Source organism: Crassostrea angulata, chromosome 6, assembly GCF_025612915.1.
Source record: "Crassostrea angulata isolate pt1a10 chromosome 6, ASM2561291v2, whole genome shotgun sequence".
Lineage (NCBI taxonomy): Eukaryota > Metazoa > Mollusca > Bivalvia > Ostreida > Ostreidae > Magallana > Magallana angulata.
The window spans coordinates 32475737-32485484 of NC_069116.1; the positions used below are offsets into that span (position 1 = coordinate 32475737).

Genomic DNA, 9748 nt, shown 5'->3' on the forward strand with positions numbered 1-9748 from the left:
TTCCTTCTGGTGCAAAGGGCCACTACAGACGCTCTCCATCTCACTCTGTTTTGGCTTATTCTTTTTTCCCCATTCCAGGTCTTCCTAATATTTTCAAGTTCTTTCAACCTTGTTCTTTTCCAACTGTGCAGTGGTATCCCTTGTTTTCTCTGGCCTTGTGGGTTCCAGTCTAACGCCTCTCTGGTGATGTTGTTTTGGGACTTTCTCCATGTGTGGCCAATCCATTGCCATGCTCTTTTCTTGATCTGGAGTGATTTTGGTTCCTGGCTGGTACGCTCCAGCAGTTGTTCGTTAGATATCCTTATTGGCCACGTCACTTTACATATGTGTCGTAGGCATTTGTTGGTAAAAACATAGATGTTTTGCTGTAGTCCTGTTGTTCGTCTCCAAGTTTCACATCCATATAGAGGCACCAATTTGACATTAGTGATAAATATCCTGATCTTCGTACTTTCGCTTAGTGAGCTGAAACTTCAGACTGGTTTGAGCATTGTGATTCTGAAGGCTTATCGAGCTTTGCCTATCTTGGCTTAAATATCTTCGTCTGAGCCACCTGTCTTGCTATTTATTTAATAAAGTAAGTAGTCATTTTCACTTCGGTATTTACATTGGAGAAATCAGTGATGGATGTTTCTTGTATCACTTGCACTGATAATTCTTCATATTAGGTCTTGATAATATTCACTATCTTAAATGGTATTCCATAGTGTCGCAGTAGTTGAAACATTCCATCTTTGCCGACACCGTCGAAAGACATTTTAAAATCAATAAAATTTGTGTTCAGTGTTGACTGCCATTCGACATATTGTTTCACAATTATTCTTAGAGTTGCTATTTAGTCAGTACAGCTACTGCTGGATCTAAAACCTGCCTGTTCGTCCCGTTAAACTTTATCCACTGCATCTTTCATTTTGTTTAGTGTAACTCTACAGAGGATCTTACTAGCTACTGGTGACAGGGTCATGCATCTCCGATTTCCACAGCAGCTTAGGTCTTCCTTTTAAGGCAGTTTTACAAGTACCCCTTTGTTCCATTCTGTTGATATTCCCTCAGCTGTCTAGAATTTACTTAAATAGTTTATACAAGTATTCAATATATCTTCTCCGCCATATTTCAACCGCTCAGGTGGTATACCACCAACCCAAGCCGCTTTACCATTCTTTACATTGTCAACCTTTATGTTAAGGTCATTCCCTGGTGGTAAGATTGCCACTGGTTGTGGTCTATTTAGGACACAGATGAAGTGTTCATTCCACCTTAAGTTTCCATTTGTTTGTTTATCTTGTTGAGGACCTTACTATCTTTGTTGAGACTTGCATGATTTACGTCTAGTTAGGTTTTGCTGATGTTGTAGAGAGTATTTATATCTCCCCTTTTGGCAGCTCTTCCTGCTTTTGTTGCAAGTCGGTTGACATACTACATTTTGTCATTCCTGCATAATTTTTTGATGTCCTCATCTAGATTATGGTGCTTGGCATGTGCATCATTCATTTGTTCTGGCATGTGTATCATTCCTTTGTGCTCTTGTTTTAGCGTTGTTAACCTTTTCTTTCATTTTACGCCTTTCTTCGACCCTTTGCCATGTGGTATCAGACATCCATCCTTTCTTCTCGCTGATTTTCTCTTCTAGGACTTCTTGATGTGTATTCTTGATGATATCCCTTCCAGCAGTCCAATCACGCGCAGTATATAGTTCTTGATACTCACAGTAGTATAATAGGGAATAATGTTAAATGCATTTTCATCGTAATCGTAGTGCTGGATCCAGAGGGGTTGGGGGGGGGGGGGGGGTAAACGGGTTGCACCCCCTTTGAAAATGCAAAAAAAAAAAGGAATTAAAAAAAAGAAAATTAAAGAGAAAGAAAGAGAGAGACAGGGAGAAGAGAAAGAGTGTGAATTAACAGTGTAGGTGAATGTTTCGGCGGTATTTGTACTTATGATTAAAATGATATATTTGAAATGTCAATTATCGGAAATTTTTATGATTAGTTGCAATGATCCACGAAATGTAATGTTCATTGATGTGCTGTATATTTATCTAATAACTTTTGTATTGTATTGATATGATCACTGGCCATGAATTTACTTATCCTAGAAACTGTGATTTTAACTTAATCCACGAAGATTGAAAGCACAGTATAATACGCAACTATAGGGACTTGTCGTGCATCTATTGCTAGTGATGTCAGTATTCAATAAGTTGTCATTTTTTTAAATAGATATTATTCGACAAGAACTGTATTTTGTGGTAGAAAAATAGTATCTCAAGGCTTAAAGGGGCATGGTCACGATTTTGGTCAAAAATTATTTTTTCGATTTTAACGTTTACAATACTTCAGTGAGGCATTTTTAATAGGCAACCAAAATTTGAGTGTCATTTGTTGAGTTATAAGCGAGTTACAGAGTTTATAATTCTTCGCAATGTAAACAAAGCTTTTGTTTACATTTTGAATGTTGAAGTGAAAATTCCAGTTTTTGACCTCAACTGAATGTGTTAACCGTTAGGAACTGTTTATTTATGCTTAAAATGAATAAGAAGATAGACAAATCAGCATGAAAAAGATTTTTTACTAGTATATTGTACCTATGTAAACAAAAACAGGACACGAGCCTTGTTTACATGACGAAGGATTTTATGCCCTGTATCTTGCTCAAAACTCATCGACTGGCACCAAATTTAAGTTGATAATAAGAAATGCATTTTTAAAGCATTGTAAATAATAAAAACAGAAAAATAAAATTTGACCAAAATCGTGACCATGCCCCTTTAAACTAGTATCCGATCCTTCTGCTTTTAAGAACTTATAGTGCTATTTTTTTCAAAAGAGTACTAAAAGAATTCTTCATAATATTTAAAATGTTATTATTGTGCAATTTTTCATATTTTGAATAATTATATAAATTGTAAAATTCCTTTTCGGCTTAGATATCAACCTCTGACCTGCAACGTTGTTAAAACACGAGATTATTGATAAAACCCCATAATTAAGGGCGATTTTTCTTTAGATCTCTTTCTTCAAACAATGCTAATATATATAACATACATATTTTAAAAGGGATAACCATTTCTTGTTTTCACTTTCGTTTTATTCTTTAAAATCTAAAAACCATTAAAAGCTTCTGAAGCCCCCCCCCCCCCCCGAACCCCTGATTACACTTGGGGTCTCTAAGTTCCCGCTCCCAATCCCCCTCCCTCTGAAAAAAAATCCTGCAAGTCTTCAGCTACATGTACGTCTATCATCGCAAACCATGTAGGCCTATCCACACTTTGTAAAAGTTGTTCCCCTTTGCGGGGTCAACCAAAAGGTCAAAAGGGAAAAAAACATCTTTTCCCTTCTTTATGCAACCAAATATTTGGGCGCCCTGTGAAGAAATCTCTCGGAATTTAATTTATTCCTTCGATGTGAGGGTTGCCTCAACGTGGGGCAATCCAAATTCACAGCAGAAACGGATTTCTAATGTTAAATGACGAAGTTACAACCCTCTAAACTACAAAGACTACTGTGAGAAATATATGAGTTTTTCCCCAATGATGGCGGCCAAGGGACATAGCTTTTGTAAAGTGTGGATTGGCTGTAGGTCTGTACATGCTGTAGCTCCCGGTCAAAAAAAATCGGATGGACGATCTCTCCACTTACGTGGACTCAAGATCGTGGCTTTATTAAGACGATGATGCCTTTCATACCAGCAAATCCCCCCCCCCCTCCCCCGGCCACTTGAAAAATTCTGGATCCGCGCCTGAACCATTTCCTCATTAACGTTGAAAACAAAGTGCTCCAAAACAAACGCGACAAGTAATATATGACGTCATGTTTTTTTTATGTTCAACGACTGGGAAAAAACTTGCATGAGACTTTTCAGCTGGGATTATGTTTGGATATTTCTATAATACAGGGTATGTTCATGTGTAGCGTATGAATATTCCCAGTATCCAGCGTCAGACGTCGTTAGGGGTAACGTCATCACGTTAGGTATATATACCGTCGCGATTTGATTTACCGCGTTAGTAACTGAATTTGATCGGTGGCAATCAGACGTGTTTTTACACAGAGCGCAAAAATCAAAGAAATCACTATGAAAAGAGAGCGATCAACCGAAAGAAAGAGCAAGAGCTCGCCAAAGAGGGTAATTAATGGCTCTCAAAATTAACGTTTTAGTTTCACAATAGTATTAATTTAACCCTTTAAAATGTGAATTCATTTTCTGTCCGATGCGGGATGCCATTTTGCCAAAATGTCGCCATGATGGATGTCAATATTTATCGTTTACTAAATCAGTTTTCTCTCGTCTCATGACTTCAAATTAAAATTAAATGATGCAATAACCCTACATATGTGTAAAAATAATGAGTAAAAAAAATATATACAGTGCATTTAATATCAAATAGTCAACATAATTGGGGGGGGGGGGGGGGTACCAATGTTGCAGACAAGCGAATAGTTTAACTGTGTGATATTCCATTTTAAACGAACACAACTATAAATTTATTATTTATATCAAAATTTCAAAAAAAAAGCTGGTTCATGAAATATACAGACTGGATTGATAAAAAAAATTCATGCATTCAAAAACTTTATTCATATTGAAAAAAAAAAAATTTCAGCACAGCATAGATGTCTCCTCCAGTCATTCCAATGAGAGACAGTGGTATGATGTGTTGCTGGAACTCCACATCAAATCTAGTGTAAGTACTAGAGTAGTCCTGATTCAAGAAAACATGCAACCCCCCAATCTTCTGCACATTTACATTGTGGATGTTTGGTTCCACAAAATATTGAGTTAAGTTTCAACAGCATGCTGTATGTCAAAATGTAATACATGTACACATTGACAATGAAATATGTATGGTTGTACATACCGTGCACTAATATGATTGTGGAAAAGTACACAATGAGTGATTCAAAATTATAATAATTTGGAATTTATTATGGACAAAAATAAAATTGATTTTATAGAGAGACAGTGTCACCAAATGTTCCTCCTTTTTCCCTGGGTCCAAAACTCTCTCTCTCTCTCTCTCTCTCTCTCTCTCTCTCTCTCTCTCTCTCTCTCTCTCTCTTTGAACTAAGTCCTTAATTCTCCCTCTACCCCTCCCCTTTTCTGTGTACTGTTGTATTCTCTTTCTGTGTACTGTTTCATTTTCTTTATTTTGTGTATTTCATTCCCTTTTATGTGCACATATTCTTTCCTTCTCTCTCTCTCCCTCATATTTCCTTCTCTCACTCTGTGGTTTGTGTTCTACAGCAACAGCCATCTTTTGTCTCCTTCCGTCATGCATGGAAAGAGCACATGAATGACTATGTAAGACTTTCTGAGATTTGTGATCATTTCTGATGATTGTAGACTCAATATCAATAATCATGATCAGTTCTCTCAGATCTCTTTTACAACTAAGTACTAGCTGATCTACTAGTCACCATCTATCATCATTGTATTTTTTGGATGGCATTTGATTCTAATTAAAATAAACAGATCATTTATGTTTTAAAATACATGTTATGAAAAACTGGGAACTAATGCATTAAATTTATTATCAAAAATTAGGTATGAATTCAGTATGTGACCATATGTGCAACTGCATATAACAAAGACTGTTTATTCTCATTTTGCTTGTTCTGGTTTACAGTACCAATTGACAAGTGCAATTAACAAGTCAGAAGACAGAAGGGAGTTGCCTACAGTCCCGCAACCCACCCACACAGTATGTATACCAATAAATGTACTGGCATTTATATAGTTCTACAGTTATATAAGAATTACAGTTAATGTATGTTGGTATTTCACAGTTATATAAGAATTACAGTTAATTTATGTTGGTATTTCAAGATAGGGACTAATCTGAATAGATAATTTCTCAATTTTCTGCATTGTTTCAATTGAGCCCTTTTCTCTCTACTTGAACAGATTGAGTGGTTAGCTCGCACCAGTTACAGACATCGCCCTGTGCGTCTCAATGTGCCTCATGTACAACAAAGGAAGCACACTGTGCTACAACAAAGGAAGCACAAGGTTGCTAGGAGACGGTGTGTGCAGCAATCGCAGCTTGACACCTCCTTCATTGTCTACTGAAGGAGCAACTCTTGTGTAAGTACAGACGTACCGAAGCCTCACTGCTTGTCTATTTGTGTGTCAACCTGCAACCTGGATCAAATAAATTAAAGGTCAAGGTTTTAATATTAAAGGTCAATCAAAAAGTTATTAAAATTAAAAATGATTATATTTGATATTTTTCAAGGTAATTTTTTAAAGAGTTATTATCTTGCTCTCTTTTTCACTTTTTAGCATAGAAATTGTACTGTGTATGCAGACATTGGTGCAAATGGAGAGTTCATGGTGGTTTGATCATGTGAACTACTCTTTTTTGTGAAAAAGACTGTCAAAAACACTTGTCTTGTGAGGAAACTCACAGTGCTCTGTTAATGTGGAACAGACTTCTGAGTGTTGTTCTTGATTGCAATGAGACAAATGATGGTGACTTTTTTGAACAGTGTGATTGACACACAAACCACCACAATAGCAGACTGGTCTACATAATCAGTGTTAATATATTTTATATATGTATATTGTATATACAGATGTAAATATATTTAAATCTGTCATGTTGACAGCTATGGTGTGCACAACTGTAATATGTATATTATATATACAGTACATTGTAAATAGATAGATATATTTATGTCATATTGACAGTTTACAGTTGTACATAGTTTAATAAAGTCTAGGCCAGCCTTTAGTAGAAATTGGGGAGTTAACATGCAGAGAGTTAAATCATGAATAAATTACAGCTGTAGATAAAAGTAGGTCTTGCTAGGTCTTCTGACTTCATGAAGTTTACCTATTACATAGATAATTATAACTAATACAGGTAATTTATAAAATAGCGTTTTATAAAATATAGAGTTCAACTTTTCACAACTTTTAGATTAAAATAAAGTGGGTTTTTTTTTATTGGGGGATGGGTGGGGGATATAAAGTCGGGGGGGGGGGGTGGACTTAGTTTTACACTGACACTCTGGTAGTATGTTTTGTAAAGTAATTGCCAAATATATAAATTTCACAAGTTATATCCAAGAAGTTCATCTCTATATACTCTCCCCCAACTTTTCAGATTGTGGTAACCACAAGTGGTAATAGGTCTGAAACATCTTCAATCTAACCTCCTGCTACATTATAATTTGTTCCTGAATGTCTGCAGCTCCTTGTCTGAAAAAGTTAGGATGGATGACCCACTTTTTCCTTTATCTCCCTCAGCCCCTTGCCCAACCCCCAATATAGAGATGTCTTATACCACCTTAAAATGTTTCTATACATTGAGCAGGTATTAAGGTTGACAATGATGCCCCTGGATTGGCTTAACCTTAAAACCTGTTCAATAATGGAGATAATAGAGATAAGTTCCCATTATCTATAAAGTACTCCCAAAAGGTTCGTGCGTCAAACAGCATCTCCTGGACTTCTGGCATTCTGGTGTGGTTAAGCTACTTAACTTGGCAGATCTTTAGAAAGAGCTTCAAGAGTAAACATCGAGTAAAAATACGGAAATGGATTCCCAAGGGCAACTCGGCGCTGCTGGAGGCATTTCTATGGCAATTCCTGCGATGGGACGGGTGCCTAACTGGAAACTGCTGCTCCTTTTGATCCATTAGTGACATGAAGATGGGGCTCTGCTGCATGGAAACACCCTGTCCTCCATTATTCACAGCCCTGGCTAGTATCCGATCACCTGGAGTGGACACCCCGGCCTCATTACAAGTGTGGAATCATCATGATGTGGAACAGTTACCGTTTATAAGTGGCGGTTCGATTAGCGTAAAGCATGGGGCTAAGGATTGTTCCCAACGGACACCATCTCATTTGACAGTAACTGCCCACCTCCAGCTAAGCAACCCGCGATAATAAAGTACTGTCCAATCACAGTCTGCCATTTTCATTGAATGCATGAGGATTAGGAACGTTCTGAACAGAAGGCTGTAACCATTGCTCCAAGCAACAAAAAGCAAAGCAAAGAGAAAGAGAGCAGCTCTTACATTGAGATGCTGAAAGAACTTAATGATATGCAGGATAAAGACTACTCCTGTAAGACAGCGGTCATAATAACGAATTCTTGCGACAACATGGAGACATCGCTGCCTTTCAGGACTGCCAGACTCTATCACGTTAAAGGAAAAAGACTTTACCTTCTACTGGCAGGGTAGGGTCTCGGATGAGTTTCGATAGCACGTTGTAGGCAGCGACAAACAACATAATGAGTATGTTTGAATTATACGACAAAGGCTCAGAACCTAACGACATCTCAACCTTCACTACCACAGGTCCTTGTATGTGTGAATGTTGCTACTCTCACTTTAACCATGTTTACACCAGAAACAAAGGGTCTATTCTATGAGAATATTTCGTTAGTCGTCAGTAGCACCCCAAACAGAGAACAGCTTATTCTTTTGGGCGACATAAACGCCAGAGTACTGTATATAGGGTTATTTTCGCATCCTGTAAATTTCACTCTTCTACACTTGCAAACAGAAAACTGAGGCGATTATTTCCCTGTATTCATTACATGCAGACTACGTTTCGTAGCCTTCCTGCCTTTGTAAGTTAGGCGTAGGCAATATGAGAGAAAACAGCCAGCGTGCCTGCTTGAGCTATGGACCTTTCACAACCAGTATACTACCAATTCGTATTTCAAGACCTAAACTCAACACAAGGTGTCATTGAGACAACCACGCTCAAAACACTGACATAAACTAGACCTCACCTTAGTCCGGCTTCCAGCTATCAACCTTGCAACCAAAGAAATTCCACACCTAAAAGACACAAGTAATTCCTTGCATCAACGTCGGCAAAATATAGCTGCGTCTCACACAGAATTCGCAGAAGCTCTTGAACGGGAACTTACTAGTGGTACGTGCCATACAGATAGAAAACTCAACATCGCAGAAATGCGAAATACCGCGGACATTGCATCATTCATTGCACTACCCTAGCAAACTTTTGAAAGAGAACATCGAAGAGCAAGACTTTCTCAGCGAAGACTCCAGGCATAAAAGACAAGCACATTGCTTTGGCAGAATGAGAATATAAAAGGTCACTTAACCAGAGGAACCTGCAGACGCTCAAAGCAGTCAGAAGCAAGGCCCAACAGACTGCTAAACACTGTGTTATCGAGTATCGACAAGAACCAAGAGATACCATCCCGTCCAGGCAGCTGCTGAAAAAGCGAGTATAAAAGGCATGTACAATGGCATCAAAAGAACAGTAGAACTTGCCCAAAGCGAAATGGCACCCCTCAAGTCATCAACTGGCGAAGTACTTTCCGATAAGAACCAACAGATGAAAATATGGATTGAACACCATGCAAACTGTGAAAAACACAATTACTGCCACAGCCCTTGACATCATGAGCTTGATACAGAACCAACCAGCAGAAAACCTGGCCTCAAGAAGATCCCTCCGTGCCTGGTAAAACAGTGCAAGAGTTTCTTACTGCAACCCCTACGCTATTGCTAGAAAGAAAGAAGCGTGCCACAGCACATTAGGTTTGGAAAGAAATTTTATTTTCAATATGTTACTCTCATTTTTCTTCTGACAAAAGTTAATCTTTTTCAAATCTTATTTATCATAAAAGTTTAAGTTACATGCATACTCGGCATACTTGTTTTTTGCAGCAAAATATGATTCTAAGAAATACAGCTCATATTGCTTTGAAATTACACGAAAGTGGATATCGATAACTCTAATAAATATTTTCAGA

General features: G+C 37.7%; 1 protein-coding gene across 1 annotated transcript; it reads left to right on the forward strand.

The window, feature by feature from the left end:
* The first annotated feature begins 3995 nt into the window (after positions 1-3995).
* LOC128190415 (uncharacterized) lies at positions 3996-6948 on the forward strand. The gene is made up of 5 exons (XM_052862457.1): positions 3996-4125; positions 4604-4684; positions 5627-5701; positions 5905-6084; positions 6283-6948. The coding sequence occupies exons 1-4, from the start codon at positions 4075-4077 to the stop codon at positions 6067-6069; spliced, it is 372 nt and encodes a 123-aa protein (XP_052718417.1). The 5' UTR covers positions 3996-4074; the 3' UTR covers positions 6070-6084; positions 6283-6948.
* The last annotated feature ends 2800 nt before the right edge of the window (positions 6949-9748 follow it).